The sequence below is a fragment of the Equus caballus genome, chromosome 11, assembly GCF_041296265.1.
Source record: "Equus caballus isolate H_3958 breed thoroughbred chromosome 11, TB-T2T, whole genome shotgun sequence".
Classification (NCBI taxonomy): Eukaryota; Metazoa; Chordata; class Mammalia; order Perissodactyla; family Equidae; genus Equus; species Equus caballus.
In genome coordinates this window covers 58,871,913-58,893,067 of record NC_091694.1, presented here as the reverse complement: position 1 = coordinate 58,893,067, position 21,155 = coordinate 58,871,913, and the positions used below count along the sequence as shown (strand labels likewise).

Genomic DNA, 21,155 nt, shown 5'->3' with positions numbered 1-21,155 from the left:
ATTATTATGGACACATAAAATACACATGAGTATTAAAATAGTAATAAAGAAAAATACACACCAATTACAGGATAGAGGTTACTTCTGCAGTAGGAGAGGGGGAAATGAGAAGAGAGAGAAGTACAAAAGGGACTGGGACTGTCTCTGAAATATTTTGTTTCTAAAAAAATGATTAAGGCAAAGATGGCAAAATGCTGACTTTGTTGAATTTGGATGGTAGGTACACAAGTGTTTGCATTATTATTCCCCTTTTTTCCTGTCATTTAAGTGATAAAAACACAATAAAAATGGTCTTAAAAGCAAAGGCATTTCTCCACTGCTTTGTTACAGCTATTTTCCCACCTCTCATTAGACGTTGCTTTTTAAAAATACCGTCAATCAGGAGAAACACTACATAGAAATGTCAAATATACTTTGAGATAATGAAATTTTATTTTCCACTTTTATTTATTGTCCCTAGTAAATTCTTATTGACTCAATTTCCTTTAATAATCAGCCGAAGCACACTCTCTATCCTCAAGGCTAGTAGTTCAAGGCTTAACTAATTTCATACTCAAGAAGTGCAAAATAATTCTTAAATTATAAAGTTTATTATATAAGCAGTAAAAGTACAATCCAGAAAGTAAATATAATGCAAAATTTTTTTCTTGAACTTTGATTACCAGTTCCCTTAATCTCAAAGTTGATTTTAGATTACAGGAAATCCTAATTGAACATAAATCCATTTTAAACTTAGAAGTGAAATAGGCACATTTATTTACTTTGCTGGATTCTGAAGTTCCAGAATTACAGCATTTCCTGGCTTAGTACTTCACATTAGTTCAGAAGTTTCATTGCCTCACTCTATCAGACATGACAATATCCATATGAAAGGATAAAGAGGAAAACTAAGATTTTTTTCAACTTTAAGTGTGACGCTGATTAAAAAAACTTCTACAAAATAGGGATCTTGTCAAGTGAGACGACATGCAAAAGATGAGATATCCTATAGCTGACGAGGTGCCCCCAAAAAGTTTTTTTTTTTTAAGTATTCCTAAGATTAAACAACAAGTATAGCATGACCACACTTCACCAATCTTCATTTTCAGTTTAATCTAATAGGGGATGTCTACCATAGTAACCAATTTTTTAAAAAAATAAAAACCAACAGGCAAAGATGACTGACTTTTACAGTCCACTATGCTAAAGCAAAAGACAGGCCTGTATTATAGCAATATTGGTAATATAATTAACATTAGTAATATTATAACAATTCGGACTATATATAAACCACATCTTACTTGGAAACAAGATTCTACTTAAATTCCAATGCTTATGGTGCTGTGCTGTAAACACACAAGGATGCAAACACTCACTCACCATGTACATTGGGGACCCACACAGAGTTGCAGCCATCATGTTACTATGTAGGTAACGAGCAAAACCAAAATCCGCTATTTCACAAAATAAAAAGGAGAAAAACAAATGATACCTTTGCTCACACTTAACATAGATCATATAATTCTTCAAGACACAAGAGGGCACAAATGAATTGTCAAGAAATTAACAGCTTATTGAATAAGACTCTCCACCCAAGAAAAAAGTAGCTACTTCGATTTGACGAGCTAAGAAACAGTAGTAATCACCAATTGTACAAGTCACTGCTCTGCCAGTTTTTTAACCAAGGAGGGAGCATCAAGCTCTGCAAGAGAAAATGCTAATTATAATAAATGATTCATTAATACAGCTCTCATTAAATATCACTACAGGTATAGAATTTGAACTGTTTTTGTCTTCCTCCACATAACAGATGTAATCTATATATCAGAAATTTCTTAAAATACTGTTAAAAATTTATTTTTCTAACCACCAAGAGAAAAACTTTAAAAAAAATCTAGCATTACAAACTGCTTCGAATAATTTTGAGATACACAAGTGCTAAAAAACCTGCCAAATAAATAAACTGAACTAAATAGCCTCTTAGATCCCTTATGTTAAAATCCCATGAGCTGTAAAGAATCAGGGTTATTAATTTGCTGCCAGCAACCATAACACATCAGCCTCCCTCTGATGAGAAGAAGCAAGATTTACTGCTGTGGCTCATACTAGAGTTCCTAACATGGGCCCCTTGGCCCTCTCTGAAATTTAGCATATGCTGCCAATAATGTAATGAGTTCACATATCTGAATGCACCTCACTGAATGCAATAAAAATTTCAAAAGTGCATCAACAAAATCTATCATTTATTAGAGCTGAAGCAAAACTATCTGAAAACAGTGTGTCTCAAAAATGTTCTTTGCATGAAATACAGGACATTTACCTATTTTGATGCGAATACCACTGACACTTGACTTTCTGCGATTGGCATAAGACAGCAAGATGTTCTGTGGTTTCAGATCCCTATGGATTATTCCTTTGCTGTGCAGAATTCGCATGGCAGCTGCAATCTGATGCAGAAACACTCTGATAGTATCTTCACTCAGAGTTCCTTTAGCTGGTAGAAAAGGAGTCACATAAAGATTTAAGCACACAAAATCAAACCTCGTCTGCATATTCCACCATCAGAATTGAGTTGTAAAGAATATAAAGGGAATAAGAGACTGGGATTCACATTTTTCATTTTTTTACCTTAACAATTTAAGTCTAAGAGATATCAGATATTTCAAAAATTTTAATCAGTCTGTTGTGAAGAGAACTGATTTACATTTGACCTTTTCTTTCCACTGGTATCCGTTTTTGTTTTTCCTGTCCCATTTTTACTGCTGAAGGTGCCACATTACTGTGGACACAGCAGGTGCTCAACAAACATGAGTCTCCTCTACAAGCCAACAAGCAAGCTCCCCTTCACATGGGTCGATATCTAGGATCACTGTCCATGTTTAATTCGAAGCATTGCCTGAGCACAAATTTTAAAAAGGTGAAATTCTTGAATGGAGACTTGGGACATGACTGCCACTTGGACCTTCCAGAGATCTGTGTTCCCACATCTGTCTCTTTTAATCTCCCCTGCTGCCCAACACCCCTTTCCCACCATAGCATCTTTCATAACTAAAGACACCTTTAAAAAATGTTTTAACCTGTTTTTACTACTATAAAGTAGTGTGAATATTATTTGAAGGTAGTCATTATTCAGTAAATACTGCAGTGTTTCTATATGTATGCTGGAGTGTGTAATGGTTAACAGGCTGCCTTTGTTCAAATCCCAGCACCTCCACCTACTTACTGTGGGACCCTGGAAGATAATCTCTCTGTGCCCAGTTCTCGTCTATAAAAAGCTGAAAACAGACTAACCACAGGGGGTGGTTGTGACCATCAAACAAGATAGCACATTTAATAATGAAGACTTTAGAAAAAGTCCTCGCACATAGTAAGTACTCAAACTGTAGTCAGCACACAAACATCAACTTTTCATTGCAAGGGATCTAAAAGTCACAAGTGTAATTCCCAGAATCTACATCAAGGATTTAATATCCATGACCCTATCTAAATCCTTTGTGAATATACTCGTGCACATACAACTCTAGAATATGTTCTATACAATCTTTCCATATGCAATTAAGATTAAGAAAGATAGAGACCAGCCCTGTGGCCGAGTGGTTAAGTTCGAGCTCCGCTCCAGCGGCCCAGGGTTTCGCCAGTTCGAATCCTGTGTGCGGACATAGCACAGATCATCAAGCCATGCTGAGGTGGCGTCCCACATGCCACAACTAGAAGGACCCACAACTAAAAATACACAACTATGTACTGGGGGGCTTTGGGAGAAAAAGGAAAAATAAAATCTTAAAAAAAAAAAAAAAACTGGGAACAAGTGAAATATCAGGATTTTAAAATCATTTTAACGACATCTAAGTGACATTTTATGTCCTTAACATTTTCAAATAAAACAAATCCCCAGGGGGGCTGGCCCCTGGCGGAGTGGTTAAGTTTGCGCGCTCTGCTTCGGAGGCCCAGGGTTTCGCCAGTACGGATCCTGGGCGTGGACATGGCACCACTCATTAGGCCATGTTGAGGTGGCATCTCACATACCACAACTAGAAGGACCCACAACTAAAATATACAACTATGTACTGGGGGAATTTGGGGACAAAAAGCAGGAAAAGAAAAAAGAAGAAGATTGGCAACAGTTGTTAGCTCAGGTGCCAGTCTTTAGGGGAAAAAAACAAATCCCCATAGTTTAAAAATCATCAAATACTGTCTTCTGTGAGGGCTGTTCTTAATCTATTCCCTTTTTTTAATTCTTTGGGATTGTTTTCCCGATGCTGACTGTTAAAAAACAAACAAACAAACTCTAAAACACATAAAAAGTGAAATCTTTCATAGTCTCAGCCCTTGGAGATGAACAGTTTAAATTTGGAGTGTATTCTTCCAGATCTACTTTCTCACAGATGGCAACACATAAATTACTGCATACTACTGGGTGGGTCAAATCAACAACTAGAGCTTTATTTTTGTAACGTGTTTTACTTAAATTACATTGCAACAGCTAAAATAAATAGTATGGTTTTTTCCCATTTCATTCATTTACGTTTTCATTCTAGGGCTTAGAAAAATTTTGCTACTTTAAATGACAGCTGCTTAGAACTTGTATCTTTGCCCCATGACACACTACTGAATATACTTAAAATTTATTTGATTCAGAGTCCAAATTCTAACACTGTTCCCATGGGGAAAAAATTAATGATCTAGTTTAGGCTGTTTCTGGGCACAAACTGTAGTAAAAATTCACATATTTCTATGAACATGGATGTGCATTTCTCGACACAATCCCATAAACTGAAATTCCCATTAAAAACTTAATATTTTAAAGGCATTGTCAACATCAAAAGTCTTTCAAATGAACGAATTAAGCAAGTTAGCCCTGAGAGAGTAGATTCAGCCATAGCTGCCACACTTAACGTATTCTGCTAGAATAAATGTTTAAGCACAACTTACCAATTAATTTAGAATTTGCTTTATTTTAAACTTGCAATTGATAGAATTTGTTTTCTATCTTTTGAAAATGTGTAAGGCACCTTATTTGTTAAAGCAAATAAAAGGACTAAATCAGTGTTGTGATATAATGGCATTTGACCTTCTAGACTTTTTAGACATTCCAGATTTTCTCTCCCATAGAAATATAACATGTGCCACATATTAAATTTTCTAGCAGCCACATTTTAAAAAGTGAAAAGAAACAGGTGAAATTAAAAATATATATTTACCTAATACATCCAAAATATTATCATTTCAACTTGCAATCAATATAAAAAACTTAATGAGATATAATCATTCTTTTCTTCTTATTAAATGTTCAAAATCCAATGTGTATTTTACATAACAGCACATCTCACTTCAGACTAGCCACATTTCAAGAGCTCAACAGCCCCATGTGGTCAGTGGCTACCATACTGGATGGTACAGCTCTAGACTATTCCTTGAGAACCAAATTTATTTTATATATCTTTTCAAGTATTTTCAAAATACAAGGGATTCCCTTAAGGACTGTGGCAGACAGGGACAAGGGAGAGGTTAAATAAGTGGACCAAAATCACACAGCAATTAAGCAATGCAAACAGTCAAACTGCTGCAAACCAGCTTGCCTGTCTGACTCTAGCGTTCAGCTAAGCTCTTCACCCTTTGGTCTCCAAATCTAACACTATGCCCTGGAAGATCAAATACAGAATTCAACATCATAGACAAAACACTGTCAGGGCCAGCCCCGTGGCCAAGTGATTAAGTTTGTGTGCTTCACTTTGGCAGCCCAGGGTTTTGCTTATTCAGATCCTGGGCACAGACGTGGTACCACTCATCAGGCCATGCTGAGGTGACGGTGACGGCCCACATAGCACAACCAGAAGGACCTACAACTACAATATACAACTATGCACTGGGGGGCTTTTGGGAGAAGAAGAAGAAAAAAAAGATGGGCAACAGATGTTAGCTCAGGTGCCAATCTTTAAAAAAAAAAAAAACCTGCTGTCAAAGCCAACTTCAATTTGCCATACCAGTAATACTGCCTATATCAGCAAATAGAGGACTTCTGTCAGTGAAAGTAACTGATACTCTTACCCAGGGCTCTAAAGGGCTAAGGTGCCACTCAATCTGACCCCAGTGGAAAGATGCCTTTATCTGGATCACTAAGAACAAACGTCTAGATTCTGAGGAACTCAAGGGTTCAGAGACTGGCAGAAGCAAGGTATCTTCTGGCTTCAACTCCTTTCCACCAGTAGTGAGCAAAAGTACCTGTCTCACTGCTTTCTATCTACTAATAAATGACATTTTGAACATTTTTTTTTTACCAAATTGACATTTTTTTAAAAAAGAATCTCAGTTGGGAAAAATACAAAACACACATGGAACAAACAACCAAATTCAGGATAACAATTGTCTCTAAGCAGGAAGGACAGGAGTGGGACTACAGAATGGCTTACAGGGAGCTTCAAGCGTACTTACCATTTGTTTTTTAATTGGGGGGAGGAGTTATAGCAGCATCATTCTCCACACAGCTTTTGATGTCAGCAATATTTTATATTTTAAAGATTTTTTAAATCTAATTTTTAATTGCACTCTCTGATTACTAGGTGAAATTGAACATTTGTAATATGTTTCTCTCTTGTAAACTGTCCATACCCTTTGTGGGTATATTTATTGATGCCTTCATGTTATTACCATCAATTGGCAGAATCTATTTATAGATGAATTATGAACCTTTTATATCTTTTTACATATTTCCCTTGCACCTTTAAGGGCTGAATAAGTAGATGCTGGTCTCACCTAACATCATTAAAAAAAAAAAAAACATTTTTGAGGGACACAATTTGATCCAAATGCTTATTATCCCAAAAGTACACATTTTGGATTCAGAATTTCAAGCACGATCTAAGATCTAAGTACTAGATTTTAGTACTAAAATCTTATCTCTGTGCCACAAAATAATTTCAATGTTACCTTTAATCCTTAATAACACCTTTTTTTTTAATTTACAAGAAACATTCACATTAATAAATACATTCTTGGATATATTCTTCCATTATGATTTTTTTTTTTTGAAAGACATGAAAGGGATTAACGTTTCACTGAAGGGAACCCAGTCGAGTCTTCTGAAGAACAGAAATTCTATTTGGTTTTTTCTCAAACACACTGAAAGAGACGCATATCTAAAGTAAGTACTTAAAGTTTAGGAACAAAATCACAACAAACAATAGTTAGTCAGCAAAGTGACCACAATTAAACAAATACACAAATATTTATTGAATGTTCCTATACAAGTGCAGAAAACAGGGGTAGCATATTTCACAAGTAACTCTCAGGATTAAACAGACTATAGTACGATCTTTATTGAACATTGACACATACAAAAAATTACCTTGCAAATAATCTGCCAAGTCTCCACCATTGCAATACTGACATATAAAAGAAAAAGTAATGAAAATAAGGACACCAATTCAAGATTAATTCAATATACTATCAGTTAATTTTAATTAAAAATTTGTATATATGTAAATCTGGTCTGAAAAACATTTATAAAAATTACACAATAAAAATTTTTTAATTTTATGTTCTTTATGAAGTAAACTCTAAATCACAGAATCAATTTTATTAATTCAAAATTTCAAATAATAAATCTACTGTCAATTTTAAAGTACATACATATTAATCCAAAGGAATTTGAAATACATTAAACAGAAGCTTGTATACTACCTACCTCCATCACCAGGAAGACAGAGTTGGGTAATTCCTGAAAAGTAAACATACTAAATATCATTTAGATTAGAGAAAAAATTAAGCACAAATTTTAAAATAATGATAGCTAATAAAAATACTACACTTGTTCATTATTAAACAAGTAAAATGAAATCACAAAATCCATTAGTAAGTGAAATTTAAAATCCCCAACACAATGATTTAAGCATCTCAGCTTCAAAGCCAAATAAAGTTTTCATGACATTAACGTAGTGATCAAGAAGTTAAATTCTGTTCATTAACAGAACTAAAGAAAGAGTCACCTTTTGGTTATGGTTACGGTAAATTTACCACTTGTGAAAAAAGGGAAGAATTCTCTGGTCCTCAGAGAAGCACTTCCACTTTAAAAAGTTCATGATTTAGAGCACCCTGAGACTCCTCCCCAGAATGCTGAATGCACAACCTGATTTCTGGAACATACGGTCTAGAATGCTTTTTTTCTTTCTGGTTTTTATGTTTGTTTGGAGGCAATCACATTATCTGGCAATTGTTGGCAAAGGGAAGACATTTCATCATATGTTTTGGTAAGAGACTGATTTTAAGGGAATGATTTGAGAAATTTTTACCAAGTCTTCCAAAATTCATATAGCTCCAGGTCTGTTGCTTGGGTAAGTAATTCAAAGACTGATTAGCTGATTCTTCAATAATAATTTTCATAATGTTAATTAAATTTTAAATTGGACTTCCCTTCAGTTTAACTGGAGCCAGCGCCCAAATGTGATTCAAGAGATAGCCCTTCCAAGTAGTACTTCGCTTCACCAAGATCCTAAATTCAAGAATAGAGTGCTCATGGGAAAACAAAAGGAGGGGTAGGGCAGAAACGGGGCCGGTCCGGGGCAGCAATCCTCAGAGGGTGATTCAAGGACCAGTGCTAGTCAGCCAATTATTTGGTACTAGCTCACAATGAGAGAATTACAGAAATTCAGAGTAAGAATTTTAAAAGGTTAAAGTAAGTTAACAAAGTAATTTTATATCTGCTGAACCTCGGACATCTCTTTGTAGGGCCTTTTTTATTTCACTTTTATAATAATTCATCTTTATAGGATTTTCTAAAAGTGTCACTTCACACAGCTTAGCAATAAAAACCTGTGCCTCACCACAGGTAGTTTAAAGCACTTGAGTGCAATGCGGAGCATTACAAGGGGCTGCCACACAAGTGGTTTCACCACATTCACCAAGGTTCAGGATGCCACAAGTCAAGACCTGAATTAAATTATGTCCTGCAAGAATTCAGTGACTTAGGATGACTTACGTCACTTATTTCTCCAGAGGACTAGATAAAAAAATTAAAATACATCAGGACCAATTCTTTGACCCCCTTCCCAGAGGTATATGGAGGTTCAGGAGAACGGCAATGCCTGGTGCTCTCTGCCAAGGAACAAGGAGCCACAGTCCCGCCCAAGCAGGATCACACACACGGAGAGGCAGGCTGCAAGCCTGAAGCGGACGCCTGGCGTCCCTAAGAGCACTCCCCTAATACGTTAGGAAGGAGGCAGAGAACAGTCAGCTCCCAGCAGGCTAGAGGCTCAAGTCTGTAAGAAATAAATATTTATTTCCTTTTATCATAAATAAAAAGAAAAATATATTTCTAAGAGTTCAAGCATCTCCATTGTGAACTAGTCTTAATCACAAAACCTGATCAAATCCAGACCAAACCATCCTACCATCTCTAAAAGTACTGAGAAATCCTTAAACATGATAACTTTCGATAAAATCTTCTTCTCTAGTGTAAAGTACAAAAATATTATCCCCAATCAGTATTGTTTAATCATTTAATGGCACCACACCCTAACCACTGAAGAGAAAAGAGCACCAGGAATTCCTGAGGGGAGGCTAAACAGCCACAAAGAACTCTTGTTTACTCAGAATGAAGAAGTCCAAGTCCCATTTTGGTATTCACAATTTGGGGGGTATACATAACCACTGAGTTTTCCCCATTCATTCATTCATTCACCCATTCAATAAATAATAAATAAGACAGAAATAGTTTAACATCCTTAACTTCTCATGCAAACCTTCTTCTGCCCACATTTAAAACAATGAAAATCTCCACAGGTTCAATCATTCTCTCTCGTGAACACCCCGTTTCTTAAAGATCCCTTTACAAAACAGTGCACATCTTTTAAAAGAAGCGCTTAACTAATCTGGAGCATGAGTAGCTGCAAGAGTCAGAAGAGAGTCGGCAGAAGGAAAGAGAAAAACAGTTCATTTTTTTAGCAAAATCTGTCAAGTCATCTATAGACACACTGAAACTCAAATGGTACTGGAGTACCAGGGAGGAACTTGAAAAGATAACCGTAGGGTCAGAAAGGCTGAGAAGTGAGGCCAATATAACCTGTAAGCCAGACCACCACAGGGTTTCCAAAGCATAACACATATTTATCCTCCTTTCCTAATATAAAGAAACTCTCATTCTCAACTATTCCCCAGCACTTCCATCAACAAAGTTAAACATAATGAATCTCATTTTACCATTTCCCTACTCAAATTCCTTAATAACTAAGATAAAAATCAAATCTCAAAGGAAAAAAAAAAGAGGATATTATTATTATGAACTCTATGCCAGTACATGGAAATTTAGATGAAATAAACAAATTAAAAAAAATTTGAGGGAAACTATAACTTACTAAAACTGACAAGAAATAGAAAATTTGAAAAGGCTCTTACGTATTAAAGAAATTGAATTATAATTTAAAACCTTTCCACAAAGAAATTCTCCTTAAGTTTCAGTGTAATCCCAATCAAAATCCAAGGAGGTTGTGTCTGTGTCTGTGTGTGTCTGCTGTGTCTATGTGTGTCTGTGTCTGTGTGTGTGTGTGTGTGTGTGTGTACGGAAATTGACAAGTTGATTCTAAAATTTATGTGGAAATGCAAAAGGCCAATAACTAAATATAATCTGAAAAAAGGAAAAAAAAAGTTGGAAGACATACTCCTAAATATCAGAACTTACTACAAAACCACAGTAAGAGAGACAGTGGGGTAAAGGCTAAGAGGACAGAAGAGAGTATGTAGAAACAGTCCTACACACACGTAGTCGTTAAGTTAGGACAAAGCAGACACCCCGGTACCGAAGGGAAAGGTGTGCCTGCTCAGTAAACGGGCCCAGCAGCTGCCCACCTGGGAAAGTAATGGATCTACTTCACACCACATATACAAATCAATTCCAGGTAGATTATGAAGCTAAATGTAAAGACAAAACGATAAAGACTCTGGGAAAAAACCTAGGCAAATATCTTCATAACCCTAGGGTAAGCAAAGTTTTCCTAAATATGCTATAAAAGCACTAAATATAGAAGGAAGAAAGAATAAACTGGACTATATTAAAATTAAGAATTTCTGTTCAACAAAATAAACCATTAAGACAGTAAAAAGGTGAGTCACAGTATGGGTAAGTCATTTACAACACATATATCTGGCAAAGGACTCATATCCACAATATATAAAGAATTCCAACAAACTAATAACAAAAAGACGACCCAGTGGAAAAACAGGCAAGAGACTTCCACAGGTATTTCAAAAAGAAGATATTTAAATGACTAATAAACTTACAAAAGGTGCCCAAATCAGTAGTCATCAGGAAAATGCTAATTAATATTGTAAGATACCACATCAGAATGGCTAAAATTCCCCAAGTGTTGGCAAGGATGTGGAGCAACTGGAACTGTCAAACACTTACTGGGAGCAGAAATAAATACAAAGCCATGTACCTGAGGATTACTGTAGATGTTCAATAAGAACATGATGGCGGAGCCGGCCCAGTGGCGCAGCAGTTAAGTTCACATGTTCTGCTCTGGCGGCCCGGGCTTCACCAGTTCAGATCCCGGGTGCAGACCTACACATCACTTGTCAAGCCATGCTGTGGCAAGCATCCCACATATAAAAAAGTAGAGGAAGATGGGCACAGATGTTAGCTCAAGGCCAGTCTTCCTCAGCAAAAAGAGGAAGATTGGCAGCAGATGTTAGCTCAGGGCTAATCTTCCCCCCCCACAAAAAAAAAAAGAATGTGATTGCCTTTCAGCCTTGTTCCCAACACAGACATAGATGAACCTTGTCGATTTAGCGTTTTCTTGTTTAACCTTGGGGGTGACTCAGGAGTCCCGAGGATTTGTGAGCTTGTTTTGCAGAAGGAAGAGAACGTCTTCAGGGAGGTTGCAACCACCTGGATGACCAGCCCTAGCTGCCATATTCCCTGAAGTCAGATTGCCCAGAGGCTTATTGGGAGTAACCCTTTTGTTTCTCCAAAGCTCTTCCTGCCAAGCCCCTTAGCAGTATAAAACCCTCTTGCCTTCTTCTCCTTAAGGCAGATTTGAGAGAACCTATGCTCCCACCTTGTTTTGGCCAAGTCAAATAAACCTTTCTCCATATCCAAGCACCAATGTCTCAGTGACTGGTTTACTGTGCATTGGGCATGCAAACTTGAGATTAAGAGGTTTGGTATCAATTACACTGGCAGTATCTACTAAAACTGGGTCTACTATCCCCTATGATCCAGAAATTCCTCTCCTAGGAATTGCCCCTTGCAAGATCCATTTCAACAAGGAGAAACGGTAAAAGAGGATCCAAAGGAGAAACCACAACAAGCCATTTTTATTGCTTCTACTAGCCTCTTAAATCAAGAAGGCATTACTATGAAAGTAATGAGGAGGGAGCTGGCCCCATGACCTAGTGGTTCAGTTTGGCACATTCCGCTTCAGTGGCCCTGGTTCACAGGTTCAGATCCCAGGCACAGACCTACACCACTCATCAGCCATGCTGTGGCCGCAACCCACATATAAAATAGAGGAAGACTGGCACAGATGTTAGCTCAGGGCTAATCTTCCTCAAGCAAAAAAGGACAAAGATTGGCAAGATGTTAGCTCAGGGCTAATCTTCCTCAGAAAAAAAAAAGGCAATGAGGATGTCCTGAGTTGAAAAGATGTCCTCAATATAGGGCCAATTAAAACAAAAAAGTGCTTTTGTTTTCCAAATAGGTTGAGTGCATGCATATGTGAACATATGCATTAAAAAAATAAGCAAGTCTTAATATAGGCAGTACACTCTTTGACATCAGTATTAAAAGGATCTTTTCAGATACCATGTCTTCCCAGACAAGGGAAACAATAGAAAGAATAAACAAATGGGACTTCATCAGACTAAAGAGCTTCTTCAAGACAAGGGAAAATAGGATTGAAACAAAAAAACAACCCACTAATTGGGAAAGAATATTTGCAAGTCATATATCCGACAAAGGGTTAATCTCCGTAATATGTAAAGAACTCACACAACTCAACAACAAAAAATCAAACAATCCGATAAAAAAATGGGCAGGAGACATGAACAGACATTCTCCAAAGAAGATACACGGATGGCCAATAGGCACATGAAAAGATGCTCATCATCACTGATCATCAGGGAAATGCAAGTCAAAACTACACTAAGATATCACCTTACACCCATTAGAATGTCAAAATTAACCAAAACAAAAAGTAACAAATGGTGGAGAGGTTGTGGAGAAAAAGGAACTATCATACACTGCTGGTGGGAATGCAAACTGGTGCAGCCACTATGGAAAACAGTATGGAGATTTCTCAAAAAATTAAAAATAGAGATACCATATGACCCAGCCATCCCACTGCTGGGTATCTATCCAAATAACTTGAAGTCAGCAATTCCAAAAGTCCCATGCACCCCTATGTTCCTTGCAGCATTATTCACAATAGCCAAGACATGGAAGCAACCGAAGTACCCATCAACTGATGATTGGAGAAAGAAGATATGGTGTATATATACAATGGCATACTACTCAGCCATTCAAAAAGGATAAAATTACCCCATTCACAACAACATGGATGGACCTTGAGGATATTATGTTAAGTGAAATAAGCCAGATAGAGAAAGACAATCTCTGTATGACTCCACTCACAAGTGAAGTTAAACATGTGGACAAAGAGAACAGATTAGTGGCTACCAAGGGAAGGGCGGGGGAGGTGGGCACAAAGGGTGAAGTGGTGCACCTACAACACGACTGACAGACAATAATGTATAAGTGAAATTTCACAAGGTTGTAAACCATCATCAACTCAATAAAAATTTTTAAAAAAAAAAGTCTTGAAGCACACAACAGTGGTTTCTTCTGGAAAAAGGAAACAGAGTTCTCAAAAGAGGGTCTCTCTTTTTCACTTTTTATACTGTTAGACCACTTGAACTGTTTTTCTACTGAGGGCCTATTACTTTTGTAATTTAAAAAATAATAAAGATAAAGTGAATTTAAAAAGTCAGCATGAGTAGATGGTTCTCTCCAGCAGAATTCAAAGAAGCAGAACTCGAGAAATACAAATTAACAAAAGAATTAAGTAAATAGCAAGAGAAAGATTGAAGGAAAAATTCCTGTCTCCTACATCCATACTTCACATTTCTCTGCTACTTTCCCTAATTCTTTCTCTACCCCTCTGGCAACTGCTACAGGTTATCTCACAGAAAAAGAAGAAAGAAACACCACTCTCCTGCAGTCCTAAGACTAAGCCCCCCCCCCCCCAGGGGGTTACCTCGTACTAAATAACCTCATATTATCCCAAGAGTAAACAGGGTCGGATTATCACCCGCACTTTACTGAGGGGGTGGTGGTAAAAAGGACAAGAAGTGGCTTGCTCGACTTCCTAAATTGAGCTTGATATAGAAATAGTACTCTATACCCAGCTTTCCTTATTCCCATCCAGGACGCTTCCTCTTAGATCATGCTCGAAAAAACTCAGAGATGCAAAAACAATCTACGAAAGCCAGTCCTAGTTTACTGACCTGACACAAACCAACATAAGTTTGCAGAAAAACTTTTTCCTTAATCTCTATCTCAATAATGCTAATCACACTAAAGATTTCAAAAATATTCAGAATACATACGTGAGGTTGTGATTTATAATAAGAAATATATATTTGGTCTATGCCCCTGTTCCTGGCACAAAGCTAAAATTTTGGAATTTCCTAAGCAATGAGAGTGATAAAGGTCTTTTGCTATGTTAATGAAGTCACTTTCTGAAAGTCCCCAGGTCACCTAAGGACAGGTGCTGGTTCCCAGGGTAACAACCATACGATTAGGGGGTTGCAACTTTCAGTCCTACCCGCTGACCTCTGGAGAGGGGAAACGATCTAGAGGTTCAGTTTCAACCACCAATGGCCAATGATTTAATCAACTGTACCTACACAGTCATGCATCACTTAACTAGAGGGATACGTTCTGAGAAACGCGTCTTTAGGCAATTCTGTCATTGTGGGAACATCATATAGAATGTACTAACACAAACCTAGATGGTATAGCCTACCACACACCTAGGCTATAAGGTACTGATATTATGGGACCACCATCATTACATACTGCATAACTGTATAAAGAAGCCTCCCTAAAAATCCAAACAGACAGGCTTCCAAAAGCTTCCGGGTTAGGGGGCCGGCCAGGTGGCATAGTGCTTAAGTTCACATGCTCCACTTCAGAGGCCCAGGGTTCGTGGGTTCGGATCCCTGGCGCACACCTAGCACCGCTCATCAAACCACACTCATCAAGCCATGCTGTGGTGGCATCCCACATAAAAAAATAGAGGAAGACTGGCACAGATGTTAGCTCAGCAAAAATCTTCCTCAAGCAAAAAGAGGAAGATTGGCATAGACGTTAGCTCACGACCAATCTTCTTCACCAAAAATTAATTAATTAATTTAATTACGATATTTTCCTCACATGAGATGGTAAAAAAAAAAAGAAAAGAAAAACCGACAGGTCATTATTGGTCAAAATAAATTGGTACAATCTTTTGGAAGGCAACATGGTAAATTCTTTGACCAAGTAATTCCAAGTCAAGGAATTTATTCTACAGGCACACTCATACAAATAAGCAAAGATGTATGTACAAAACTTTCTCTGTGCACTGTTTCTAATAGGGAAAAATAAACAACTCAAATGGCCACAACCAGGTTTCAAGTAAATAAATTATCATTTAGCCCTACAGTATTATACTTAATATGAAAAGTTATCCAAGATACATTAAGTTTAGTAAAACAAGTTGTTTCTGTAAAAACACTATTAATAAGTCTCTCACAATGAAAAACTTAAAAACCCAAGTATAAATGACTATAAATTCATATATGTATTTAGAAAACTCTAAAAAAAATACAAGAGTGGTTATCTCTAGGAATTGCCATTTCTTTTTGAATTACTTCATTTTGACAATGTTTGATTACTTTAACTACGGACATATATTACTTTTGTAATTAGGGAAAACGTGTTTTTCTTTTTAAGTGTCATCTAAACTGAAACTTGATGCTTATAAACAATGTCAAAAGGCCTCAATTTATAAAAGTGTGTCCATAAACTTTAGATGGATCTCCAAAGTTGATGGCCAGTAAAAACTATGTTCATTTCAAGTTGATAAAACTACTGTACTGGCCTCTACAAACACACTGTACCCCTTCAAGGAAGCAAATCTAAAATATTAGATCAAGACCATTTACTTGATAGCCAAATGCTCAAGAGTACATGTTCTCCCTAACAATATCTCATTCTACAACCAAAGCTAGTACTTAATATTTTTCATTGTGATAGACAAAATCTAAGTATACTCTCTACTCAGAAAGCAAAACCTACTCTGCAATTGACAGGGTTTTCTGTACCTCTCAAAAAATGGGAAATTAAGTGTTAATATTATTTAACAATTTTTGTACCAGGCACTGACTGGTACCACTTGGTGCCCTCTATCTATAGAGACTAAGACAAACTCCACAAATAACTCTGTGGAGAATTCACACATTTCAACTAGAGATTGTGAGATGTGTTTAGTTTTTACTTTAAACTTTTTTTCCCCTTTCTTTCTATGCTGCTTTGAATTTCTCAAATGAAGGAACAAGTTACACCTATTTAAACAGGTATAAAACACACCTGCAGCTCTCACATATTCTGTGCATGGACTTTAAATTGCAATTTTTTTAGAGAATAATCACATGCTACAATCAAAAACTTTAAAATTGTGCATGCTATTTGCCCTGGTAATTCCAATTCTAGAAATTGAACTTAAAAGAAATAATCAGACATATTCAGAAAGTATATATTATCGTCAAGGGATTTTTCTATAATGGTAAAAATCTAAACGTCTTATAACATGGGTGTAGTTAAACACTTTGGTGTGATATGACTACATGAAAAATGACTATATTAAAAAGTACATATGGAACAGTTCATTTTGTCTCACCCCACTAAAATTAAGCACACCGAGAGCAAGAACTTTGTTTTACTCACTGCTTTATTCCTAGCACTCAGAACAATGCCTGGCACATACCAGCCACTCAAAACCTTACAAAACGAATGAATCTGAGTAATGCCAAGTGTAAACAGAAAAGATTCTAGCTAGAAATACATCAGCAGAATCACATAACACATCCATTGACTTTACTGGCATTCAACTGTCCAGATTAAGCCAAACAAAAGAAGGAAGTCGTGTAGACCATGCACCCTGGCGTGCCTTGGTGTGAGTGGAGGGAAACGCGGCACCTGCTGTCTCTCGGTAGATCTCGGAGCCCGGGGCTCTCACAGGGCGAGTACCACACTGGCCAAGTGTGAGTCTAGGGCTTAAAGGAAGTTTTTCTAAGCACAGTATGGCCCCTAAATATAAGCCAACTACTTGCTCTGGTGCTCCACCCAAAAATGGCAACTTTCTCCAAAGTTGGGCTTTTTAAAAGAATTTTCAAAGGTAATTTTGACTATATAGAAATGCTGCCTTAGAAGATAACTTCAGAACTCAGCGTTCCCACCTCCAGATAAAACGCAACTCTACTGTATCCAAGGGCAAAATCACAGACATACCTGGGTGATGAACATGCAGAGTTTCCTTGTTCTTAGTTTATTTTCTAACATCTCTACAATTAGCAAATGTTGCTTTTGCAATAATAACAAAGCTCTATCTAATTTTTTAATAGCCCAGAATAGTCCTTTCTATATTTATCACAGAAATGCTAGATCTGGTATCAATATTCCTCTACTTGACCTAAAACAACACTACTCCTACAGTATATTAAGACTTGTAAATAAGTTTACTCAGGCAGCACATTATTTATTTTATCCTATTGTTCTATGCTATTTTAAACAATTTCTTAATAAACATGTAACTCAAGTGACGTATCTTTCAACAATAAGGCAATTTTCTATTTCCAGTAAGATTCATTTAATTCGAATGAAACAGAAAAAAAACTTTTTTTATTAACAGACATACAATTTTTTTAAATGCAAAATAAGGTACCTGAACATCATAGAGAGCTACAATATTTTCGTGCTGCAGTTCCTGTTAAGAAAATTGAGAATTCAAAACATTTGTATATATTCTGATAACTTTAATATATTTCAATATGCAAATAAAAATTAATTTAAGCATACATACACATATATATACACATATTCTATTTCTAGTTTAGTACACCTTGATACAAGATTAGGACAATTCAATCTACTAAAGAATATGAAGAAATGTGCCTGATTAAACTTTACTTGGGACCTAAATATTTTTTCGCCACCATTTTTCAGACTCTTAACAAGGCGAGTACTCTTGTTTACAAAATAAATGTCATAGTTAGTATAACCATAGGCTTTCTGCTGGTCTTTTCAATATAATACACAATTTCTAACAACAACAGAGGCATTAAACTCCAAAGTGGTTTAAAAAGCACATTATTTGCCTGAAAGAAAACAAAGTATAATTCTTAGCTCAAAGAGCTAATTCTTACCAAAGCGCTGCCCACAGATAGTAGTTTTGATGAAAGCTGGTGTTAGATGAGGGTTCCATGTTCATATTAGTTTGGGAAACACTGGGTTAAATAAACCTAAACTAGTTTCTTCATTGAGTAATTTTTCAGACTTTCTTTAATGGGCTAAACACTTTGTGACTCTCTAGGTCCTTAGAAAACAGGATTTTCCACACTTATTTGACCACAGGACGCTTTTTTTCCTCAAAACATCTTACTTGATAACAGTGCTAGTGCGTGATCTCAAAAGACCACTTCCAAGGAAAATAACTTTCTTCAGTTTATAAGGAAAAAAGGCCCCAAGTGCTCTCCGTCCCAGAGCACACCTAACACGAAAGGCATCAACAGAAGAGGTAAGTAACATACAACAGGGGCCTGCCTCTTCTCAAACAATAACACAACTCCGGGAAAGAAGAAAAGAAATTATGAAAAGCTAAAATCAGTTTCCACAGACTCTGTCCAACCACTGACCAAGAGCCACAAACTTCTGTTTTTTAAAAATATCTTCTGAGTACTCAATGTTTCAAAAAACAGAGCGTGCAAAAATGAGCAACAGGTGAAAACTCTCAAACTTGGCTCCAAATACCAAAATTGTAAAGGATGTCATCATGCATTCATTTAACTTACAGTAAGTTTTAACCTGGTACGAAATATCACCTAAGTAAACATACCTTTAAGATTTTAATTTCCTTCCCAAGTAGTAGTTGTGATTTTGACAAGTTCTTTTTATTAATACTTTTAATAGCTACCTCCCAATCAGTTTTCTGAAAAGAAAAAACAGTGTTACTTCTGAAAATTACTCCACAGAAATAACTCAACAGGGAAAAAAACCTATAAACATAACGATGTTTTCAGCAAATTCATGTACAGCACTGAGGAAAAAAAAAAAACGTTAAAGAACCTGAATCTCCAACAACAGGAAAATGACTTCATAAATTACGACGATTAACAAGCTAATGTCCTACAAGACAGCCACCAAACATGATAAATATGAAGACCACATAGCAACCAGCGTTGAGAGAAAAAAGAACAGTTTCCAACCATTTAACAGTTGCGGAGAAATGCGGAGAAGCTGGAAGATGGTACGGTTAACCGAAAACACATCTGACAGCTTGGCAGGATTAAACCGAGTTTTAACTACCGTTTTCTTGAGTTTTAACCTATTTTCATAATAGATGAAAACTAAGTAGCATTTATTACTCTGAGAAGCAACAAAGCCAGCCCACTTTTAACATGCCCCTTGGCAGCCACCAGACCTGCCACCCCCGTTAGGATCAGTTCCACTCCCGAGGTGCCTCTCCAAATTCTTCAGATTCTAAAACCTCGTGTGACCCTACTTGCGAAAGAGCAAAAGCTTAAAAAAGAAAAAACAAAAATGCCGAACCTGCTTTCGCGTTTATCTGAACTGAAAAAGGGAGCGTCCAACCATCTCCTCCCCTCGGAGGCCGCCCGCCTCAGCCCCGGGGGGGCAGGTGGAGGACCAGCGCTGGGAAACGCGACACCCCCGGGTTCGAGAACGCCGCGGGCTCACGGGAAACCAGCCCGTTTTCCGCTGGGTCTGCAGTTATCGACCTCGAAGGCGACACCCCAGGTCCGTCCACGCCCGAGCCCCGGGCCGTGCAGGGCGCCGGGCAGCCCTCTCGCACGCGGGGCACGTTCGGGAGGCCGGGCTCCCCGGGCAGGCCAGGGGACGAAGCCCTCAGGGCGCTCCGGGTCCCAGGCGCCGGCAGGAGGGGCGGCTCCGGCCGCACAACCACCCCGCCCGACCGAAAGAGCCCGCGCCCCGGCCGGCGCGCACAATGGCGGGCCTCGGCGCCGCGCCTCAGGCCCAGCCCGGGGGCCGCGCCCCGGCCGGCGGCTCACCTGGCGGTGCCGCCCCCGGAAGACCACGGCGAAGGCCCCGTGTCCCACGAGGTCCCTCTTGCTGTACTCGAAGTCGCCCACCACCTCCATGACCGCGCCCCCGGGGCACACAGCGGGCGAGGGGGCAGCGCAGCGGGCCGGGATCAGCACCGCGGGCCCGCCGGCCCGCAGCGCCCCCGCGGGCCGCCAGACTGGGGCAGCCGCGGCCCCGGGCCCGGGCGGACGCTCATGCCGAGAGGCCGGAGCGGAAACGGGGGAGGCCGCCGCGCGGGGCCGGGGTCAGCGAGGCCTGACCGGGCCTCGCCCGCTCTTCATGGCCCGGCCGCCGCCGGCCGCGGGCTCCCTGGCGAAGCGGCCTCGGCGCTGCCGGGCCAGGGGCGCCGTCGCCGTCACTGTGCGCGCTCGGAGCCGCACGCGCGCCCGGCAGAGATGCGGGACCCGGCCCTCCCCATCCCCAGCTCGGCCGGCCGCTTCGGCCCTCTCCGCCGAGGGCGCCGCTGCGACGGCGACCACCGCCCTGGGGCCAGCACGGCCGTCCGCCCCGCGCTACCGCGACACCACAGCGAGACACAGCGCAACCAGCGCCGGCCGCTCCCGCGCCGACTGCCGGCCCTCCCCTACGTCAGTGCTTCTTGTAGGACGCAGCGCGCAGCGAGCCGCGCTCCCTCCGCCGGAAAAACGAGTGCACGCGCCCCTCGGGGCAAGGCGGCCGCCGCCGGGGCGAGTCCCGTCACTCCCCGAGGCAGAGAAGGAGGGTGCAAGGCGCGGTGGCCCCAGCTAGTTAGCCGCTGCGGCCTCCGCGCCGGGCCTGGGAGCAGATTCGAGCCTGCCACGCCCCG

General features: G+C 39.1%; 1 protein-coding gene across 5 annotated transcripts in view; it reads right to left on the bottom strand.

Annotated features, from left to right (window-relative positions):
- The window catches only part of ULK2 (unc-51 like autophagy activating kinase 2), an 84,630-nt gene extending 63,709 nt beyond the window's left edge, over positions 1-20,921 (bottom strand). For 4 of the 5 annotated variants that reach the window (XR_002811719.2, XM_023653604.2, XM_023653609.2 and 1 more), the window contains exons 1-7: positions 20,317-20,921; positions 19,125-19,217; positions 17,955-17,996; positions 7,664-7,696; positions 7,325-7,361; positions 2,300-2,473; positions 1,360-1,433 (exon numbers count right to left, since the gene is read on the bottom strand). Coding sequence is in view for 4 of the 5 variants with exons in the window: in XM_023653604.2 (XP_023509372.1) it covers positions 1,360-1,433; positions 2,300-2,473; positions 7,325-7,361; positions 7,664-7,696; positions 17,955-17,996; positions 19,125-19,217; positions 20,317-20,406 (543 nt within the window). In the remaining variant the exon portion in view is untranslated. Of the gene's footprint in view, positions 1-1,359; positions 1,434-2,299; positions 2,474-7,324; positions 7,362-7,663; positions 7,697-17,954; positions 17,997-19,124; positions 19,218-19,837; positions 20,289-20,316 lie in introns of those variants that run through there. The other variant, XM_023653608.2, reaches the window with a different exon arrangement.
- Positions 20,922-21,155: the final 234 nt, after the last annotated feature.